At 36.4% G+C, this 22943-nt stretch overlaps 2 protein-coding genes and 1 long non-coding RNA gene across 5 annotated transcripts; all 3 read left to right on the plus strand.

Annotated features, from left to right (window-relative positions):
• Positions 1-129: 129 nt before the first annotated feature.
• On the plus strand, positions 130-1237 carry LOC148958245 (uncharacterized). The gene is made up of 2 exons (XR_016144689.1): positions 130-440; positions 1107-1237. It is a non-coding gene; the product is annotated as an uncharacterized LOC148958245 (long non-coding RNA).
• LOC135682796 (aquaporin AQPAe.a) lies at positions 913-6566 on the plus strand. The gene is made up of 4 exons (XM_065197835.2): positions 913-1659; positions 3640-3875; positions 4666-4749; positions 5573-6566. The coding sequence occupies exons 1-4, from the start codon at positions 1368-1370 to the stop codon at positions 5771-5773; spliced, it is 813 nt and encodes a 270-aa protein (XP_065053907.2). The 5' UTR covers positions 913-1367; the 3' UTR covers positions 5774-6566.
• A 2336-nt stretch (positions 6567-8902) lies between these two features.
• Positions 8903-21224, plus strand: LOC135682793 (protein lifeguard 2). Of its 3 annotated transcripts, none has more exons than XM_065197829.2 (12): positions 8903-9057; positions 12844-13195; positions 13821-13834; positions 15242-15306; positions 16331-16384; positions 16855-16945; positions 17364-17401; positions 17720-17765; positions 17885-17926; positions 18330-18431; positions 19086-19133; positions 19954-21224. In XM_065197829.2, the coding sequence occupies exons 2-12, from the start codon at positions 12877-12879 to the stop codon at positions 20098-20100; spliced, it is 966 nt and encodes a 321-aa protein (XP_065053901.2). In that variant the 5' UTR covers positions 8903-9057; positions 12844-12876; the 3' UTR covers positions 20101-21224. The 3 variants fall into 3 exon arrangements, with proteins under 3 accessions (XP_065053901.2, XP_065053902.2, XP_065053903.2); XM_065197830.2 differs by lacking the exon at positions 8903-9057 and adding an exon at positions 9064-9251; XM_065197831.2 differs by lacking the exon at positions 8903-9057 and adding an exon at positions 9064-9235.
• Positions 21225-22943: the final 1719 nt, after the last annotated feature.

The following is a 22943-nucleotide window of genomic DNA, read 5'->3' on the forward strand; positions in this document are numbered from 1 at the left end:
TCTTTTATGCTTTTTTTATGCGTTTCCGTTTCAAAGTTCCTACTAAGTGCCATATTTTGGAAGTTCAACTAATACAGAAATGTTGACACGTTGCAAATTGTTGCAAAAAGGTTACAGGGTGAGTACAAAAATGGCTTCTTTAGCTCGGCAAAAATCCTTTAGGTGCTGACGAACAAGGTGCAACGGAAAAATCTTATAAAGTCGTGGCACCTTTGTTTCAATGCTGTATTGTAATTGAAAAAGACCTTGGCTAGTTGTGTCCAATGAGAGTTCTGTCACAGTGACATTGAGCGATATTTATTTAACAATATTTTATGGAATGTTAACCTCTAAGATGCTTTCAGTGGGAGCCAACGTTTTGCCCAAACACCATGGCCATGTTTGAGATTGGTTTATCATTGTCCACATCTACGAGGTGGGATGAAAACAAGTCGTTATTGGTATGTTTTCTTTTGCTAAAGAAGACGATTGGCGTCAGCACTGACTTTTGCTTGCAGTGGTCGAGCCACGGGGGGGGGGATGGGGGGACTAGTTCCCCCTCCCCACTTTTCAGAAAGTTGTTCCTTGAGATTCTTGCAAACCTGATGATGAGAAAACTTTGGGGGGGGGTATGTAATGTACGTTATCTAGATGGTCACATTTAAATCACATTTCTTGGGAGACAAGAGGTGTTCCCTCTGGAAGATAATGTTTCAAACAGGGGAAAGGGGCGTGGTCCCTGGCACACCTTTTGCTCCTCCCACTTATCCCAAGCTGGAGCCGCCACTGCAGCCTTGGATTAAACCGGGAAGAGTGAAACTGAAAATTTTATTTTTCAAGCAGGTCCTTCGGGAGAGAATGTGGCCCCTCTGTAAAGAATCTGGTACAGAGCCAGGGGCTGTGAAGCGAAGCATTCTGCAAACAAAAAACAATATAGCTTTATGTGCAAAACAGTGATTCACATTGCTTATCAACGGTTGATTAATTCTGCCTGAATATCTATGAATTTTTTTGTCAATGAATTATGCATACCATCCATTCTTTTGCCGTCTTTTGAATGGCAAACAATTTCAGTGTCCAAGCCACAAACTGAATTGTACATGATTAATTTTTTATTTGCATTACAGAGAATTGTCGTCTATGCGTTTATCGCACCAGCGTATCTGGATAACTTCATTTTGTCGTCAACAAAAATAAGGTTTGGTAGCATTGGTTTGTGTTTGTAGCAAGAGCAAACGTTTAGGCCTTGGGAGACCTGCAGTGTGTAAGGAACTGCTAAACACGGAGCTCTGTTTCTTTCGGTGGCACAGCCTGATTTGAAGTGAGACACCTAGCTGTTGGTATCATACCTTGTTCAATCTTTTATCAGACTTTCACAGCGATTTACAATGAGTCAGCTTTGCAATTTGTTCTACTGGCGATCAATTTTGGCTGAATTTCTCGGAACCGCTTTATACACTTGCCTTGTGCTTGGCGTTTCCTTGTCGTCCGATGAAAGCAAGATAGATGACCAGCTTCGAATCGCTCTTAGCGTTGGACTAACCGTGGCTTGTGTTTCGCATATGTTTGCACCCTCAAGCGGTGGACACATAAATCCTGCTATTTCTTTATCGTGTGTAATTGCAAGAAGAATATCAATTTTGCAGACAATTGGTTATTTGATAGTTCAATGTGGAGGAGGTAAGAGTTAAAGAGAAAGATATTTCCAGATCAAAAGCCAACGATTGTTGGTATTCATAGGTTAAAAGGCAAATGTTTAATGGACAATTTCTATTGCTGTAACAGTTTTTTTACACGTTGATGCTAAGTTCCATTTTTTTACACTGCAACTTAAAATCAATCACTCATTGTGTAGCATAGTTTTTGGAACCAATGGTTTCAACCATTCCTGATAATATCAAAGAAAGTTTATGGTAGATAATGTCAACAGGTGGATGTCATCTCGATGAGAAGATTTTTCTCACGGTAGCTGGGCAAATATAAGAAAGACTGCGTACATAACTTATCTGCAGTGTCTTTCAAAATTCTTTGGATCACCCAGTCACCGTATCTCGTTTTGCTTTCTAATCCTTTTTATTATTCATTCACCCTAGTTCAACATGCGCGATGAAAACCACCCCTAGTGGGAAATATCTCTACTGGGCAATCTGCTATTTATTTTCCCCAATCAGTTCTACGTTCCCTCTTTGGAACGATATCTCATCCCCTGCCGATCAAAGACAATTTTTGGCCTACGCCGTAGACCCCCCCCCTTCCCCCTTTCCAAACAAAGGCTACAAACTTTGCTGCCCTTGTCATATTTACCTGCTACCCCCGTTAAAGAAAAAAAGCTCATCACGACATTTTACGCTTATCTTTAAAGTCACTCCACTTCGAAGCACGCAAGCATCGTCGGCATGATGGGAGGGACAAACTGAATACAACTTTGGAATTTGATCATTTTACCAACTGTTTCACAATGCTTGTTTAATGACAAAACAGAATTTGTGACCACAGCGTTCGTCAACTCGGGTGAAGCCACGTGAATAGAAGTTTGTTTAACTGGCGTCCAGCTGTCCCTAGGTTATGACCACAAAAACCTTACTAGTTGGAGGCACGCCCTGGGAAGCTCATCTACATGTGCACTGACACAGGTTGGAAAGTGGGGGGGGGGGGGGTCGGGGAGGCAAAGGAGGCACTTAGACAAACATAGCAAAAAGATTTTGTGAAAAGTCCTGTTGTTCTGGAAAAAAGTGGTTGGGGTCATGGTCCCTCCCCTTCGTCGGAGGCCCTGATCTAATGATAGAGAAACCTTAAGACTTTGGCGGACACTTGAAAGTTCCACAAATACAGGGCCCACGCTAGGAGCCAAAGCAAGGGCTGGGTTCATATCACAGCTTGTGTATGGTACCTGCAACATTAACATAAAGAATGTAGCATGGTGGTAAAATAATCACTATTTGTGATCATGGTCAGGGTTTAACTTCGAAAAGAAGAACAAAAAGAAATTTCGTCGGAGGCCCTAATCTAATGATAGAAAAACCTTAAGACTTTTGCGGACACTTGAAAGTTCCACAAATACAGGGCCTACGCTACCGGAGGGTCGGGGTGGCCATGGCCCCCCACTTTTTTACGAAGCAAGTAGCTCTAAAGCTGCAGTAAAAGGGGGAAAAAGCCTTGGCCCCCTACCTATGCTAGCCTTGGCCCCCCACTTTTAAATTCGTGGCGTGGACCCTGGAATGAATAGAACATTGAAATGTTCCATTATTCACTTGGTAGCGTGATCAGTAGCAAGCTTTTGTCTTGTATAAATATTTGTTCGTCTTGACTGCAACGGTTTTACCAACAAAATAAGGATATACTGTCCAAAAAACGAACAGAAACAATTCCAATTAACCTTAACTCTAAATGACTTTAACTTAAAAACCTTTTGGATACCAAGAGGTATCCACAGTTAAATGGAACTCTCTTTTTCTAAAAGTTGACTTTCTTCTTCTGGGAAGACGAAACTGTTTGAGCCACTGTAAAAATTCAAATATTGACCCAAACGTAAAAATACTTTATACGTTGGTCATCAAAGTTTGCATAATTATATCGTTTGCATTTGAGCGTTTGCATAACTATTTCAAAGAGATGTTTATATCACTTAGAGAACGTTTGAAACATTGCATTTCTTTTTAGCTATCACTGGTGCAGCCATCATTTTTGCATTGACACCTAGTGGGCGAAGAGATGACCTGGGCGTCCTCTCTCTTCGAAATTCAACTACGTACTGGCAAGGGTTTGCAATGGAGGGCATTCTGGGATTCTTCGTCTCTTTTGTTTACTTGTCTGCGTTCGATGTAAACAGAGAAGATAAAAGTTTTGGGCCTGGGCTTGCTTATGGTTTTGCTACAGCAGCCGGACATCTGCTTGCGGTACATATTAATTCAACCTTAATACATTTACACAGTTATCACCTTATTATTTAATCATATATACATTCAAGCATTGTAAACTCTTATAGAATCGTTTTGCAAAGCCGTCATTTTCACCTTTGTGCTGTTCAAAGATCTTTTTTGCAAAAACGAAAAGTCTACGAGAAAATCTAGTTCAAGGGTATGCGAGTATGGGATTAAAACATGCTACGATTAAATCTTTTGCGAAAATTTCCAAAACCGAGGATCCCTTCAATGTTTCATTGCCAATCATTACAGATAGCCACAGATTGTTGCAAACATTCCCAGATTTATGGAAAAAGATTTTGAAAAATATCCCTGACGACTTTACGATTTTATGAACCCTATTCTCCATCATCAATCGCCATCATTTTGTAAGCATCTTTATCAACATGATTTTGTATCGCTATCATTCTCATTGTTATGGTCATCTAGTTATTCATCCCAACGATATTTTCTTGTTGAGTGTATGTTTAATTTGAAATAAACCATTGTTCTTTGAATTAATTATTAAGGCTCGCCAACCTTATAATGACCCTCAGTGGCGCATGCAGCACGAGATGACGTTCTGAGGCGTAAAGAATATTTATGTCGAAGCATTTCCCCTCATACACACATCCCTGCTTATGACAGTCTCCATGAGTGTGGTGAATTTGATGGATTGTATTCTCTTCCTTTTTGTTCTTCTTTTTCGAAGTTAAACCCTGACCATGATCGCAAATAGTGATTATTTTACCACCATGCTACATTCTTTATGTTAATGTTGCAGGTACCATACACAAGCTGTGGAATGAACCCAGCCCGTGCCTTGGCTCCTGCAATCATAAAATCACACTGGCCTAGCTACCACTGGGTAATTATGATATAATGTCTCTACTTGTTGCCAGCATTTCTTGATGTTTTCCAGAGGAGTTTTGGCAGAATTGGCTTGCAAAAGTATCAGGAAGAGATTGTTGGCAACATACTATGCATGCAATTTGTTGGAAATGTGAAATTTTCTTTGATCATAGAAGAGTTTTAAAACAAATTTTAAAGAATCTCAAATTTCTTGAAAAATCCTCAAAAAGTAAAAAAATCCTTAGTTTGAGGAAATTTCCTTAGAAGTTAGAAAACTGTTTGAGACACTGTTAAGCTTAGCTCACATTGACAATTGGGTGTTTGTTCTATTTGTGCAACATTAACTACATTATGATTGAAGTTTTTCAGATTATCAAATTTTTGGACGAAACTTTAATTGTCCGAAATCTAGGTTTGTTCAAAAGTTTCTTTGTATGAATAATTTAGAATTTGGATGAAAATAGAAAAAAGGAAAATGAGCTATATAGTAATACTTTATGATAGTCGCTTTTGTCATAAACGTAGTAAGTTAGTATAAAAATATGTGCCAAATATGATTCAGTCATATTGTATATCATTTCTTGTTCTTCACGAAGAACTTCACGAAGTTGATGATGCAGCCTTGTTTCTTTGTTTTTTCAAGTGAGAAATGTTTTATATCAAACAAATTTCGATGAAATGCATCAGAAAACTACCATTTCTAAAGGATGCTGGGTATTTCTACCTTAATGAAACGCATCCACGAGGTGCAAGTAGACTGTGGTCACTGAGAACCTCACGTGATTAAACTGGAGTTTAAATTCAAATTGTTGATATTCTTTGTGTTTGTTTTTATTAAGATCTACTGGGCTGGACCAATAGTCGGCGCTGTGCTTGCTGGAAGTCTTTATGCGCTGGTGTTCTCAGTCCCCGAGGAGAGTTACAGTGGCAGAGCAGACTTTACTCGCTCAAACGATTACATTATTGAGAGACCTCCTGGTCTTGATGGCGATAAAGCGAGAGTAAATGGAAGTAGTGGCTATGGAAATACTACGATGTAATGGTGGTGAACTGTGTTGATGGTTGTGGAACTACAGGCGATTTTTCTCCGAATTGCCTTCTCTTCTTCTACTCTGTGAAACAAGTAATTTGGCTGCTGCGAATTTTTAACAAACTGTATTATACATCATATCTTTTAAAAGGACCAAAACATTGTTCTAAGAATACCTGATAAAATCAATACCTAGCATTTTAGCAATTTCCATATGCGAAACCTGAGGAGAGGTGTCTTTGGCCACAGACGGGACCACCCCTTCGAAAAGTTCAGCACTAAGAATCTTATGATTGCTTATACAAAGATATTGAGGGGCAACATTCTTCTATAATGAATTTCCTAAGATGTTTTTTGGCTCTTTGGTTTTTAGGTCCTACACCGCCCCTTTAACTCAGTATAAAGTCTCTAAAAGGATGAACGATAAACCAGTGAGAGCCATGTCCCTGTTTTAATTGAAGCAAAAGAGTTTATAAACAAATATTTGCAATTTTCATTGAAACAATGCTTTTAAAAGTAAATAGCAAAGAAATGTTGCAAAAAGGGTGGAGTCGTGATGGCTCTCATGGGCTACACCTACTAAACTCATCCCTCTGTTCAACATTAAACGTCACCTCCAACGATTCCTGTATAGGGAAATAGCTATAGTAAATTTAGCTGAAGGCTGCTATAGAGTTCTAATTATCCACTTGTTGAAAAATGGTTTATAATAGTTATATTGCCTTTTTCAATGTATTAACATAATTTTAGAAAATATCTTTATGATGTTTCTATCGTTTGCAAACTTTGCAAAAGTAAGCAAATGGTTAGCTTTTTCTCAATCGCGTAGTCCTACATCTGTAATCCTAATGGTAATTTTCACTACATCTTTCATATTGGTCTAAAAGACAAATTGAAAATACTAAGTAATGAAGAAACTCGACAGTAATAATTAGGCAATATTTTGTAGATAATTAATATTTTCGGCTTTCTCAAGAATATGTGTTGAAAGGATGACGAAAAATGCGATTGACATCCACTGGTAAACAGTACTTTTGCTTCTTAAGTAGACCTTTGCCTTGACGTTTGTCGTCTTCCGGCCAAACACTTTGCATCCTTACTTTATTAATCTCTTTCGAGCTTCCAGACCATGCCCCCGGGCCGGAGTCCATACCCTTGAATGAAAAATTCCGATTGAGATTGGTTAAACTGGACTGGTTAACAATCATATCGCAATTCTGTACGCAACTCTAGCCCAGTGGCGGAGCCCCCCACTTTTTAAGAAAGTTGGTTCTTGAGATTCTTGCAAATCTGATGAGAAAACTTCACGGGGGAGGTATGTACGTTATCTAGATCGTCACATTAAAATGACCTTTCTGGGAGACAAGAGGTGTTTCCTCCGGAAGAAATTGTTTCAAACAGGGGAAAAGGGCGTGGTCCCTGACACACCTTTTGTCCCCTGCACTTATCCCAGGCTGGAGCTGCCACTGCTCTAGCCCTTTGCTAATCTTCAGGCGCCGGCTCATTAATAATATTTTGTGCCTGCGAGCGCAAAGCTGAGTAAAAATATGCCTGCAAGTAAAATAGGGTGCAATTTATAGTTATAAATTGCACCCTGTAAACTGAGAGCCTCCCGGTTACGCTCAGTGCTGTTACACCAACTTACGTTTGTCAAAATCATATACCTTATCAATATCATCATGAACTACATGTAACTACATGTAAAACTGAACAGATGGATGACATAATAAATGCTACCAGTTGTTATCTACGGGTTGTTTTGGGTTGTCAAGTAGCCCTGTCGTTGTTACCGATTTCATCAAATAAAGACATCTTCAGTAAAAATGTTTTTCGACATCTTAAAAGCTTCACTTTAAATGGAGCAGTTTTGTTTACAACATCTTCTTTCAAGGTTTGTAAAATTTAGGATTTTGCTATCACTTCCTTGGCAAAGGTTACAAGAAATTCGACGTTACACTGGGCTTTTCTCATTTCAAAGATATGAAAAATAGCCATAAAAGGTTCTATTCCCAATTACTTTCGTTGAAATATCTTGTTATAAATTATAAAAAGCATCTTATAAGGATTCTGTTTCTTAGCTTTGATTTTATCATGCTTGTAAGATTTGATACTTTTGAAATGAAAATGCTGTCACTCCAAAAATTGAAGAAATAGAGGCTTGCTTATGTTGTCACTAATTGTCAACAAATTTTGTTTTTGATGGATTATTTGGAGGTGTACCATGAAATTTTGATCAAATACGTCAAAAATCGATGGCTACCAAGTGTGTTTCTTCAGCCTACTATGCACCAATGAGTTTTACAAGGCATAACATAAAACTCTGAGAAAGAAGCGATACAATAATTGCGAATGACCTCTACCATCAAGAGATAATAGAGGAAAAGAAACAAACAACGAATTTGATTTTGAGAATGAAATGGCGACTTTAGAATAAGGACCTTCTGTCATTTTAGCAATAAAGACTACCTTTTATATTCTATTTAACTGTTCAATTTCAATGTCAAGAAAGATGTTTGAAGAAAGAATGCCAATAGTACAATAAAGATAAATAAAATCGATTCAGAAATGTGCCTGCAGAAATTCCTGAGAATGAGCTTTGTGCCTGCAAGTTTCGACCGCGCGCTCGCTCAGATTAATGAGGTCTGCCGACGAAACTGGGGGTCCGGGGGCCATGCCCCCCACTTTCCTGCAGAGCAAAAAGAATTTTGAGGCAAAATTGGAAAGAAATGTAGTATATCATCCTGTAAGTTACGGTGCCTAGTAATCCCTTAAATGTGCCGTTAGCTTTAGCTTGGTTACTATGTCTTTCAGTGGCGTAGTGTTTATGTATGCTACGCTTGCAGCGCAAGCGTAAAAAAATGCTGGACAAATACGTCGTAGTGTTAAAGTCAATGTAAAATATATCCTGCAATAAATGGCCTCTCTTTCTGGTCACGAGCGGCATTTGGTGAACTCCAGCGTAAACAATACCCATTGGTTATTGGTCAGAAGTGCAGCTTCTGAGAAAATTTTCTAGACTGGAGCTTGTGTGCGGCCTAAGCACAAGCATTCCCAAATAATTGATAATACTCGACATTTTTCTGCATATAAGCTGCTTTTTGCAAATATTCTTAGATAGATCTCTATGTACCCTAGTTAAGTGAGTCTGGTACCCACGGTATTCTATATGACGTCATGCGAGAATGTATGCGATGCGCCACCATAGGCACAGTTCCTGTGAAAGTGAAAGTTCCTCATATTGAACGTGCAGCTGCATTGGTTCCTTGATAGCGCCGTGGTATAAAACTTCAAAACGTAAGTAAGAACATTTCCAGAGTTACAAGCAATGGTTCAAGCAGTAAGATTTACAATAAAGTTACATCAGAAGGGAAATTTGCCACATTGTTGATCAAGTTAAGGCACATACTGTGATCTTAGGCTCAAAGTCAGAAGATCAGGATTAGGCCGAATTTCGAAAGAGAGCAGCAAGCAGGTTCAAACAAGATTGCGTATGAAAGTTTTTAGTTAATTCTTAAAAGTGAATTAATTTAATGTTCCTTTTTATGTACCCACGATTGAAAAGTTTACGCCCGGTAACTTGCGAATTAGCAAATCGTGTTGCAGAGCGATTTGTTTTACTTGCGCCGAAAGTTTCGGTTTCACATTAAAACTCTTTTCGTCAGTCCGTCTATCAGCCAAAAATCTATTTACAACGAATTTATTTACAGATGAGTCTATAGCCCATAAACCAAGAGGCTCAACCTAAACTGGCATAATAAAATGAAGGCCGGAGTTGGCAAAAGGTTTTTAGCTTTCCATGATCAGTTCGTTTTGTACGTTCGTTTTAACTTTTCCTGTTCAACACTAGAGGTTAATTCCATGCTATTGAATTTGAGGAAAGAAGGTAGGTATCCTGTCGCTGTGTACGGAGAATACAGGTACTGTTTAGATGCTGTTGTAGACAGTTATGATATGTCGAAATAAGAAGATTTTCTTCGTACACAAAAATTGGTTTTATTTGTTGCTACAAAAAATAAGAGATGCGTATAGTGTTGCTAATAACAGAAGGAAAAGTGAAAAATTGGCTAATTTTTGGCATTTATATGGGGGGCTCAGCCCCCGAGCCCCCTACCTCTACACTCCTGGTCTAGAGTCAATAGAAAGAAGGCCTCACATCAAGCTAAACAGCTGTTGCCAGTTATAGATGATCTTTCTTTGCTTGCATTGTATTTGTATCAAGCATGTCTCAGGGCACTCAGGCAAAACCCACCAGCCAGGAAAGTTGAAGCCTTGCAAAGCGTACCTCCCTTGACGTTTCATGTGCTATAGTCAGCGTTTTTTTGATTATTCAATTTTCTGCTGGTCATTTGTCAGTTGGTTAAGCTATCAGCCTGAGTTTAAGATTAGATACATTGGTTGTGAAACTCTTTGAAGTCAAAATCATAAAAGTTGGATAATTTGGTATTTTATTAGTGCTATTTAGACTTTTACAGTATTGCCTGGATGCTCTCTGGATTGTGCCTGGATGTTCATTAAGTAGTGTGCTTGTGAAGGTAACTTCAAGGTAGGAGCACAAGGCCCTGATATGCAAAGAAAACAATGGCATTATTTACTAGCAATACATTTTTGCCAATCAAAATTTTTATTGCTGCTTTATCCGTATTAAAATTACACGATGCCACAAAGGGTTGATTGTTTTTGCTAAAAGCTGTGCCAACTTCTCTTTTGGCAATGAGATGATAGTTTCTTGGATTGCTGGCGTGTGTGCCCCTCAACCCACCACCTAGTGTACTCATTCTTCGTACACAATAAATGGGCATATTCTCTTTCCCAGGTGTTGATCAAGCCAATTAATACTTCCTTTGGATGGAGAATCTTCACTGCTAAAATTACCCAATTAAATTTCATTTATATATGGAGAAGATTTGATGCCGTTTTGCTGTTCACTGGAAATCTACCTTGAATAGCTGCTGGCAGTGGCTCTGTCCTGTGTTATTAAATTCACTAGGGGGAAATGTGTTAACTAAAATATTGTTATTCCTCCAAGGTGTTGGGGGAGACCACCCCCAGGTGTCCACTGCCGTTATCTTATCATATCTTATAAGCTCTATTTTGTTTAATTTCAATTTAATCTATTTTCATTCAAGCAGCGAGTAGTAATTGATTTAGATATACCATTTGTAATACATCAACTATGAATATATAAATCCCCAAGAAAAAACTGCAGGAAGGATATGCAACACCATAAAATGCGCTTTGATACTTAAATCAAATGCACAAAGGTGCTGTCAAGCTACTAAATTAGGGGAATTAACATCCCTTTCTATGTTTGAGGAAAATTACCAAGGATAGTGAAAAAATGATAAAAAGATAAGAAAGTAAAACAATGTACACATATGGTTAAAAAGTATTGAGAAAAATACAATAAAAGAATTATGGTGTTGTGCTATTGGGGTTGGCAACAGAACCTTGTTCAGATATGAGCAGTCTTTTTCAAAAAATCTAGGCCTATGTATCCCAAAAGTGTGGTGAAAAATCGCTTCAGCTTTTGAACAAAAACTCAAAAAGCATAGAGTTCTTAAAATTTTCTTTTAAATATTAGCAAAATCTGAAAAAGAGTTGTATGCTCTTAAATGTAAAACTCATGTGTATGGCCTTGGCAATTTTTTAGATATGTCCAAACAAACTCGTTTTTAGATTCTTCATGTTGCATAACAAAGAAATTTACAAAGAAAATTTCAAAATAAAACCATAAAGTCTCAAATAAAGTTTTCTGTATCAAGGAAAATGTTACAATTTCATGAAATTATTGAATTTATTTTGAGAGCTATATTTCTTATGATTTTTATAGCCATGTTTTTGCAAATGTTCCAAATTTAGCTACTTTTTACACAAAATAAAATATCTTGTGAACAGTATAACCTATTAATTTGCAGTTCCCTCAAAAAGGACCTTTTGTCACTCGGAATCGTAAACTTATTTGGCCTGCCAACCCTTGGTAAATTTTTGCTCTTCTTGTAAGGAAAAAAATTTTTACACACCACAAAAGCTGCACTCATTAAGCAGCCAACAAGTGATGCAATTTCAAGGAATCCATTCGTGTTATTTTCGCGTATGAAGGGCCCGCAATTTGTAAGCCCTTCTCATGACTCAGTTTTTTATTTTTCAGTTTTGACTCCCTTGTTTATGGTTTATGACTTAAGGCCTATAGATATTTTATGGTTGATGTTTTGTGAACTTTTTGACATATATACATAAAAGGCATTGAAAAATCAACAATGTCTTGCAAAAAATCATGGACATTTTTAAAAGTCTTTCCAAACTCACTGCAAAAAATGTCTTCAAATTTTTTAAGTTTGTCCCTGCGCTTTTTGAACGCAAGTTTACTATTTGCTATAGTACATTAAATGGTGCTAGCCAGATGCTGCTAGATGCTTAATGGTATAATGATGCTAGATCTTATGTACACTTCTAGCCAGCTTTTTATCTCCAAACCCAGATATACTTTGCTGTTTATTGTCTGATTTTAAGGGTTGTTGTATTCAAGACCTCCTTACAATCTAAATTACAATTTGTATTTGGCTTTAGCTTTTGTTTGTGAAAGGTTTCCAAAAAGGCCCCTGCAAATGTTTTACTTTTGCCATCATATTTCTGTCCTAAAATGCTTGCTAAATAGAATGGCCCACTTCCGACTGCAATACCAAAAACATTGGTTTGTCACACTCAAAGTTATAGTAACTTTCAAAATTGAAAGTTATTTAATGTTTGAAGATTGGTCTGCTGTGATGTGAACTTCCCTTAAATTTCATAAGTCATCTTGGTCCTGTTTTTATTTTCAACATGCTAAAGGAAGATCACCTGGAGATCCCCAGGAGGTTTATCAAAAGTTAATGTAAGACAAGGTAAAAATATCATTTCCTGACCTGATTGGTTACATGATACCTCATCTTTGTTGAAATACTACTCTTAAAGATTGTTAGACTGAGCTGTTGAATTTCAACAGTTTACATGGGAAAAGGTTAGGCAATGAAATAATATGAAACAAATAAAGCTAAATTTACCTTTTGGAGCATTTGTTTGAGCTATGCATCATTCTTATAGGTACCTTGGTGACCAACACTAAATTTTCAGAAAATGAAAAATCAAGAAGAAGTACAGCCAACTAACTGGCAGCCATATCCTCCGAATAACCCCTACCAAGCCAATTCATATCCAGCCCAACCATATGCTGGTCAGCCCTATCCAGCTCAGCCCTATCCAGCTCAGCCCTATCCAGCTCAACCATATGGGCAACCATATCCAGATCAACAAGGGATTCCAGCAGCTGCCCCTCCAAGCTATGAGAATACAATAACCAATACTACAAGCACCACTGTCATTATTACAGATTCTCATCCAGAATCATTTCACGAGAATGATATGTTTTCATTTGATAGCAAATCAGTGCGACTTGGTAAGTTAATCTTTGGATTTTTCATTAGGTATTTACTGTCGTTTTAATATCTTTTCATTTACCTTTTATTACAGTATGATATCTAGTGTGCAGCCAAAAATTATTAGCAGTTCTGGTAACTATAAGAGTTGTTTACCCACAAATGAATTCAGTAATTTTTAATCCTTTTTGCTATCAATGTCAGGCTACTGAAAATTGATTAGAAGCAGGTTTTTCCATAGTCAGGGCTAACTTATTCTTATGAGACTTTTCTGACAGAGCTAGAATGCATGTAATTAAAAAGAAATCAAATTAAAGGTAATGTGTCCATATAAAAGGACTGCGTATACCCAACTTGTCAAGCCACCCATCAAAATAACGGTTTGCGATTGGTTAGTATTCTTGCGATGCAAAACTGCTCACATGAAAAGCTGACCTCGCAGCAGGATAGATAAACAGAACGACCGTAATAGCTGGGGCGATGACATGAAGAATCACATGTTTCTAAAAACTCCCGCAGAGTCGCTTGCTTTAGCTGGACACATTACCTTTAACAAAAACATGCAGAATGCAAAGAAAAGTAACACAAAGACAATTTGTTTGCTTCAAGAAGATACGTGACCTGCAACCTTTTTTCTCTTTTCAGGATTCATCCGAAAGGTTCGTAAATTTGTTTTCATCCTTAAGAGATTGCATATCTCTCTTTCGAAGTTATTGACTGGGTCAAGTTTTGTAAGAAGCTACTTGTCTAGCAATCTTGCTCTTTGGCATCAAGTAGAAATCTATGTCTTGAATGCAAAAAATAGATAAAACTTTCAGATTATAGAAATCATACACTCCCCTCACAAAAGTATTGCACCACCTTGTTCAAAATGGCGGCACTTTCTGTCAATATTTTGACAATACAAAACATTTGAATGCATGAATTGGGTGAAATAGGCATATTTTTTATCAAATTTCGGCGGGAAAAGTTTGCAAATTTTGCTGACGCCATAGAGAACCTAGTTAGAAATGTAAATTTTACGGAAAAACATTATTGTTTGAAAAAAAGTAGACCATGCCTAAGGGAGAAAATTTGTCAAATGAGAGGCGAGTCCCTATATAATTTTTACAGGTAAGTGGTCTTTAGTTTTTGAAAAATTGTTGACCATGTTAGATGCAGCCACACAACAGCTTCAATAAATCAAAAACAGGTTTCTCGAGAGTGCTTCAATAGTAATAAACCGAGAAGTAAAAAAAGTTACGTTAGAGGGGTGGCGATTTTGTCTGTTTTATTTCACCATGTTTACACCAAGGAACATTAAAAGACATGTAACTTGACACTGAGCAATGTTTGTGTCTTACACAAATATAAAATAGAAATTCACCTGCGTAAAAGGAAACCATTTTTACAACTATTTATTTCCGAACAAGATAAATTCAAGTTTTTCCCTGGCATCTTTCAAGTCCAGATTTGTACATCATAGAAAATGTTTGGCTTCGTATGAAAAACAATCCGAACCATGATTTTAAAGGTTCTTGAAGAACCAAAGAATCGTTAATTAAAAAAATTGTTCAGGTTTGGAATGAAATTCCACAATAATACGTTGCCCAATAATATGCAACCAATTCAAGGAGGCATAAAGAGGTTTCAAAGTTCATAGCTCTCGTCAAAATATTAAAATTTGAAACTGTTAAAAGACCTTTTGAAACTGTTATTTTGAAAAAAGTTTTCTAAAAAGATTGAAGTTTTGATTGGTGGTTGTTTCAATTCTGACACACTTCCATTCGCCACTTAAACACAATCAATTCGCACAACAATAGCTTTCGATAATTGTTGCGCCATTTTCCCTCCTTCAAGGTGGTGCAATACTTTTGTGAGGGGAGTGTAAAAACATCCACCTTGTAAGGAAGTGGACAAAATCTCAAAAGCCAAAATCTTTGAAACAGCCAACCCTCTTTTATTAATCTCTGGGTGTGCAAAGAAGAGTACTTTGTAAATAAGCACATCAGGTCTCTTAATTGAAGAAATATATTTTATTTGTAATAACCTAAGGATTTTAAATCAGTTTTGTTGTTCTTTTTAAGGTGTATGCAATTCTGGCTTTGCAGATGGTTGTAACAATTGGATTTTCCTGTCTGTTTATGTTTCAGTAAGTTCTCAGATATATAGAGGATTTCTACCAGAAAAAATTCCTTTATCAATGGCAGTTTGATCTCTCTCTGAATTCTTAAGTTGCAATATGTTTAGCAACTAATGTAGGACATTAGACATAAGACCAGGAACTGTAAAAGCAAGGGAGTTGAATTGGCTTAACAAATGATTCAAAAAATGTACCTAAAGCCATGTAATAAATTGTCATGATCTTGGCACAGAGCATGTTGAACTCCCATCAATCTGTAAAATGCTCCGCAGTCCATGTACATGGATGCCTTGACAGATATCAAGCAACTTGCTTGATCTTTCGTAAGCTATTGATCACTTCTTTTGCCGTTTCCTTGACCATGCTGACATTACCCTGGATCCTAATGAATTTATAACTAACCAGACTTTTACAAAGAGCTCTTCAGTTTATAACTAACCAGTTTGGTGATTTTATGCTAATTTTGCTGGATATCCTTATGCCTTTGGATCAACTACCCTGGTGTACTCCTTTAGATACCATCCCTACGCAGCAGAGTTAAATTGGCAGTGTAGATCCAAATTTGGCCAATGAGTAAGAAAGGTTTCTGCCTTAAGCCTGTTTCCCACTAGGCGAATCTTTTTGCTTGAATTATCTATAATATCCCCTTGGGACATTAATATTGACCCTAGAAGGTTCAACTTATAGTACAAGGAGCCAAGAAAGACCAAAACATTGCTGGATATCAATACCTGGGTTGGGTTACCATAAGTGCTGTTGTAGTTGAAAGATATTGGTTGCTAAGTTTGTGTATCAAATTTTGTATCAAAAACTAAGAAAACAAAATACAATAATAATCTCTATTCAGATGAGAAGAAGGACAGCTATATTTCTAAGTTTTATTTCTTTTTCTTTAGCATTATATTGCAAGTTTCTATTTGGATTGCCTGTTTGCTCTTATGTTCTCCATGTTAATTTCTGGTTGCTAATTGTTGTTCAAAATTATATATGTAATATTTTTTAGAACAAAGCTCATCAACCATTTTGCTTTTAGTGAACCAACAAAACTATATGTACAGAATCACATTGGTGTTTATATTGCAGCTTAGTGAGTATTTTTTACAAACTTCCAACTTTTCTATTTAAGATTGCCTATTTCTGTTGAAAATTGTAAATCACATAAAAGATACTTCTATATTACACATGCAAAATTTGTAATAGATTGTTGTATGCTAAAGGTATGATTAACTTAAGTGCTTATACAAGGAAGTTGATAGAATTTTTTATTTGCATCAAGCATAACATTTTTGTGTTCCAAATGCAATAACTGTAACTTAAACCAGTATGGATACAATGAACCTTGTAGCTAAAGATATAGTTTAAATTGTGGTAGGATGTTCCATTTAATGATATGTACTTTTATAACTAACTGGTAAAATATGTCTTTCTATTTGTTGCAACATGCAGAGATTAAGCTATTTTCTTCTTTGTACTATTCTTATGCTTTCTTTTGTATAGTAGTTTAACAAAAAAATGTTGTCTTTATATTTGATGTAACAGTTGGTGTTTATTTTACAGTGTTACCTTTTTCATCCTTTACTTTGTTCTGGCATGTTGTACAAATGTTGCCAGGAGTTACCCAGCAAATATGATACTTCTCTGTGTCTTTGTGAGTGGACTTTTTCTTTTTTGTGATCAATTTTTGCATTCCTAAAGCCCCCTAGTTGAAAAATAGTTGTCAAGGATTTGCAGCTTCTGTGAGTTGATTTTAGTCATCATAAGCAGAAGATTTATTCTCACACCAAGGAGTATTGAAAAAAGCAGGAATAGATGAATGTAACAAAGAGCTATTAGTGCCAGCTTTGCCTTAAATTGACTTTGTTGGTCGTCTCCTGCCTTTGTTGGTTTGATCATTTTTATCCCTGAGAATTTCCTGATTTCAGAGAGAATTGACAAAAAGATGCAAGAACCATAAAATTTGTTAAGACTGTTATTTTTTGTATGTGAACTAGAGAATTAGGTAGAATCTTGCAAGTAAACAATTTATAGCAAATCATTTATAAATTCCTTGTTTCTGATCTTTTTAGACGATCAGTTTGTCTTATCTTGTTGCTGCAATTACAAGGTAAATATCCTTTTTTGTCTTTTACAAAATATATAGGTTTTAGGAGCAACTGGGCTTGCAAGTATATGACCTTTCCGTCCAATAAATATTAAAATAGGAAAAACCTAGGTTGGTAGTAAAATTCAATTGCAACGTTTTTTCAAGAAATTGTTTTCAAAAATGTGGTTTATCAAAGATCATTTCAGAATTTAACCTCACAGTGTTAGCATACTTTAAACTCTTTCTGACAAAGCCGATGCTTGTATTTGATATAAACAGTCCCAGTGCAATAATGAATCATTTCAGATGTGTTAATTAATGCTAGTTTCTTCTCTATAGCTTTCATGACACAAAGATCGTCCTTTTGGCCTTCGGAATAACATTGGTACGTACTTTTACTCTTTCCATATAATATGTTTGTTCCTATTTGTAATCTCAGGATTGGAGCCGCGAATCTGTTTTGTTTCATTCGCGTATTTTAAAGCTCTTTTGTCTAATTTCCAGGTTGCCAGTGTTTCTGTGATGCTGTTTGCTTGTCAGACAAAGGTAATATTTCATGAATACCAAATGGTTATTCCTTTTATCATATCTCTTTGTTGGTCTGTTTTTTTTACTTTTATCATGTTCAGAAACGTCGCGTTTGTCATGTCTCTACATGTTACGGAGAGCCCAAACGTTATTGCAACATGCAAAAATGCACATCATTTGATAGGTTTTATATTGTTGATCAAAGATTACAATTGTATTTCTTCTCAATGCTTTTCGTTTTGACTTGGTAAACCGTAGGGTCGGTTTTCGTTACAAACATTATCAGAACTTCGTCTTGTCGCAAATAAAAATGCGTAAACTTGGATTTTCTTAAGCATTGAAATATATAAGATTCATTTATGGTTTTTAATTGCATTGTTTGTCAAATTGTATTTTAATATTTGTTTTGTCATTTTTGCAGTATGATTTCACAGGGTGTGGTGGAGTGCTTTTTGTAGCATGCATCAGCTTGTTGCTTTTTGGCATTTTCGCTGGCATCTTTGTCCCATCGGGCAGCATCAGTGTGAGCAGCTTTCAATAGTAACCAATGTTGAATTGTCTATTTTTCCATAACTAAACTAAGTTAACGATTCTCTGTTAGCTTCTACAGATGTGATATGTTTATATATGTACAGATGAATCCCAATCGGACCTTCAAGGGGTATAAGGAAAAGCTCTGTCGAATATCTAAATGGTCCCGGGTACGACTTTTCACTTCAATAAGGTAGAAAAATCCAATGGGAATTCAAAATCAGTCCGATTTAGTGAAAGTCCGACTTATCCGTGGCACGACTAAGCGGGATTCAACTGTATATGTCAATGTCTGTTTTATCTTTATTCATATCCTATAATGTAAATATATTAATATGTCTCTCAATGATTTTGTACCCTTGGACAGAAGTACATTTTATATCCGGGAAAATCTTCTTACTTGAGGAGATTTTTCAATAGCTTACGAAATTTCTTTATCTTTTTGCGTTAAAATCCCTGTTTTCATGAAAAAAATTGTCATATCAAATCTAAGGTATTTTTCATTTTTTTTTATTTTCTTGGTCCTGGTTTTCTGTATCAGTGATGTTGTCTTGACAATGAGGAAAAAGTTTATTTCATTTCTAGAAATATATTTTAAGAAATTTAGATCTATTGCTTCATGTAAGCATTAAACGTCTTTTTTCAGATCGTCAACATGGTTTACGCAGGACTTGGCGCTCTTCTGTTCATGGGGGTAAGCTGTTCACATTGATTTTTAGAAACTCGAAACTGATCTTTTTTCCTTCTGGTGATTTTTGTTTCTATTTTTCCTTCTGGTGATTTTAAAACGTGGTTGATAACCATGACGTGAATTTCCTCGATCCAAATCATCAATGTCATCATTTGTTTATTTCCAATAGCCTATCAAGTCTTTATATTTGCATTTTTAAATTACAATTCAATTGAAAATTGAAGTTCATAATGGAATTGCAACTCAAACGATATCAATCGATATAACGTCAAATAGAGCATTATCACTCTGTCTACGTTTTCTAGATATTTGAATCGAATATCGTTCTTGAACTTATAATCCAAATTCTGTAGGATTGGGAGATACGAAAAACCTAACCTTGTAAATGACAATTATATGCGATTGCAATTAAATAGCACTTTGGTATCCTTCTTACATTGATTGACGAGTACTTGCATATTTTGAGAAAGAAGCCTCTACAACGATGGCTGTTGCCAGTTATTTTGGTACCTGCTTTTTGCACCTTTAAGGGGCATAGATCAGACTGCGCTCCTTGTTTAAAAGGAATAGTAGGCTTATGTTACTTTCTTTCAAAGCTATAAAGACAATTATTTTTCCACTCACTAGATTTGAAATAGGCCCTGTTTCAGTCTTCTACAAATATAATAAATGCACGGGCATAATTTGGGTCGAATATTGCACCAATTAGTTAGATATTTAAAATGTCTAATGAAAAAGATTATTCAGTAAGCGTATTTTATCAAGGATGTATGTCATTATCAGAGATTATCAGAAGATAATAAAAACGTTTTGCTTGTTTTAGTTCCTTGCCTATGACACACAGCTGATTATGGGTGGAAGAAAATTTGAAATCTCCCCCGAAGACTATGTCTTTGCTGCAATGATGTTGTACATTGACATCATCTACATCTTCTTGTTTATTCTGTCTTTGATTGGAGGAAAGAACTAAAGGTTGCTGTAATCCATGGTGTCAAGAGTAAGATAATTTGATTGACAATAACTGTTTTATTATTTGAAGTATCTTTAAGCCAAAGGTGATTTCATTTTAGTAATCGATCTTTTTTACTACTTGCTATCTTTTTACCGGATATTATTTGATATATTTAATAGCAGGGCTTAACATCATTTCAAATTTGGCTTCTTCTCTACGGCTCTGGTAGCTAAGATTACAAGTAATTCAAAGTGCAGATCATAAAGCGTTTAATTGATATAAGTATTAAGGTTTCATTCTGTTTTGGTTGTTCGATTGGATTAAAGATCCAACGTAGAAATCACCTGATCTGGCTTGTATTCCTGTCACTCAGTACTATTTAGCTGCACTCTCTAAGCAAAGGTTCGTATTCATAAGGGTAATACAAATGTTTACGGAGGCGAAAACCTTTTCATATCAACGGCGTTGTTATGAAATAAAAGTCTTTATAATGTTAGAAACAGAAGAAACTTGCATATTAAGTTAGATATCGTAGCAATAATCTAATCTAATATCAAATCTTGTAAAGAATAAGATTGCTCAAAATTGTCCCTGATATGGCCTAAGGGCTCAAAAAATTTTCCCAAGTAATGCGTGCATATAGCTATAGCTTCTGATGCCCATTAGACTTTTGCGGTAGCAAGGGCCTAAATGATTTTCTTGCAGCTTCCGTTGTGTTGATTTCAATCGCTGTTTGTTGTTCAATACCTTTTTCCCCATTATTATTGTTTGTAAGTATTTAACGTGGCAAAATTATTCTTCATATTACTGTTTTGTGATTAAATGTACAGGAAGTAGTGATTAAATCAGAGTAGCAAGAGACAGGCAATTCAGGGGTAACTATCGTGTCAGGAAATTCTGTAACCAGACTATCATTCCTGTAAGCATAAAAGCTTTTCACTTTCTTGCATTTGATTCAATAGAAGTATTCTCTAGCGTCTACTTTAGCTCAACTCTTTTGCTACGGTAGAAGAATGCTTAAACGTATTTATTCAATTTATATGTATGTCAGGTATTAAGGCATTAACCATACGGCACTAATTATTGTACTGTTTTCTTATGGTAGTGGTCTTTAAGTGATGATATGAATAATTTAATTGATACTTTAATTTCTTTGATTTGTCACACCTCGGACACCATTCACTTGCATTTATTACACGAACTTTGTTCACAATCAATGCACATTTTGATATGAAACTTTTCTCAAGTCTGGAAAATCATCGCCTTTTTATAAATTCCTTTACCTTCTAGCGAGCTTCGTTGTTCGTCCCCAGCAAACGAGTTGCATCGACAAACAGATTGCCTTCTACCGTTTTACTTTTTTGCCTAAGCCTTTGATCAAGGCATATCAATGTGTCTGCTAATTGTTGTTAATCATTAATTTTTGGATGGAGGTTACTAGGGATAACCTCGTTTTGCATCTGGCAGAAATGTGCATTAATGACTGCTACCTAAACACATTTATTGACTTAAAAAGCCTTTGCAATCGACAATCATTTTGCCTTATTGAAAAATGGGTGAACTCTACTGGCCGTTGCTACCTGCTTATACATGTGGGGTTTCACAAGGGTCCTGGTCAGGCCTCTTCTTTTCTTCACATGTAAATGACCATCCTTGGTCATAAAAACACTTAAAAAACAAAATGTACAATGAAGACACTAGCATATCATTTTCAGCCAGTTCCATTGTGTAGTCATTTAACGTGTTAACAAGGACCAAGATAGCCTCAAAACGTGGCCCTTGTAGTTTTGGTAAGTTTTGCCTTTTCTCAAAAGGCCACGTTCGCGTCAACTAGCATTCATTAACAAACATTATATTTAGGTGTATCGGATTTTTACATCTTTCAACAACCTTTCCATATCTTACAAATATGCAATGGACGTTAGTCTCTTAAGAACAAAGGTACCATCTCTTCATGCTCCTTTAAGAAATTTCACCACCAAAGCTATTCTAATGCAAACTGTATTTCATTTTTTCTACCAAATCCATTAACCTTTCCCCATAAATGCCCCTTGTTTTTGCTTCCCCAATACCTGTTAATTTTGGAATACTTTGCCATCTTTTTGCTTTCATGTTTCTTTCTTTCAAAATGAACGTGAACAAACTTATCTTCTTGCTAATTCTCCCCCTTCTTAGAGCTTCATTCCAGGTTCCCAAGCCTCTCCCTTACTCTCCTCCGTAGAGGCTGTTGGGGAGGGAAAAAAGGATAGGGTAAAATGAACTGCGGAAGAAAAGAAAAAGTGGAGGAGCTGCGAGGGAGAAGGTGGAAGAGAAAAGCTTCATTTTTTCCCAATCCCCATCTCCCTCCCCAATAGCCTCTCTCTGCGGTGGAGAGTACCTCTTCCTAACAAGACATCCTAACCTAAGCAGGCTCGTCGCCAGCTATTGTGCTCACCCATTTGCCAAAAAAATAGGTGAGCCAGGGACCGAGATATAGGGGGACCGGGGGCCCTGGCCACCCCAAAAATTTTAGTACCATAAGTAAAACACTTTTGTATTACTATTTAGTACTTTGAGAAATACGATCAAAAGGGTCAAAAATCGCTGTTAGCACAAGTTATAATAGTTCTGAAGCTGTCACTTGTGATGCGTGCGACAAATGAGTTTTTCCGGACTACGGAGAATAAAGACATATTTACGTACAAATATGAAGCAGTCAAGATTGAATCATTTGATGACATTACATGTGCACAGGGAAACAACAGAAACATTGGATTTGATATCGGTGGCAAATGATTTTGTTTCTTTAAATGACAAAAGAGTTTATCATCTGGGTGAATTTTCACCCAGCGATTTGTCACATTCGTTGAAAGATTGATCCT

The sequence above is a fragment of the Rhopilema esculentum genome, chromosome 16, assembly GCF_057945365.1.
Source record: "Rhopilema esculentum isolate cy_ngs chromosome 16, ASM5794536v1, whole genome shotgun sequence".
Classification (NCBI taxonomy): Eukaryota; Metazoa; Cnidaria; class Scyphozoa; order Rhizostomeae; family Rhizostomatidae; genus Rhopilema; species Rhopilema esculentum.

Bases quoted from the DNA above. Each gene is read 5' to 3' on its own strand.
- LOC135682796 (XM_065197835.2), top strand. From the start codon at position 1,368: ATGAGTCAGCTTTGCAATTTGTTCTACTGGCGATCAATTTTGGCTGAA. The intron at 3,876-4,665 runs GTACATATTAAT...TTAATGTTGCAG, and splicing joins CAGCCGGACATCTGCTTGCG to GTACCATACACAAGCTGTGG. The intron at 4,750-5,572 runs GTAATTATGATA...GTTTTTATTAAG, and splicing joins ACTGGCCTAGCTACCACTGG to ATCTACTGGGCTGGACCAAT.
- LOC135682793 (XM_065197829.2), top strand. From the start codon at position 12,877: ATGAAAAATCAAGAAGAAGTACAGCCAACTAACTGGCAGCCATATCCT. The intron at 17,766-17,884 runs GTACGTACTTTT...TCTAATTTCCAG, and splicing joins TGGCCTTCGGAATAACATTG to GTTGCCAGTGTTTCTGTGAT. The intron at 18,432-19,085 runs GTGAGCAGCTTT...GTCTTTTTTCAG, and splicing joins TCCCATCGGGCAGCATCAGT to ATCGTCAACATGGTTTACGC.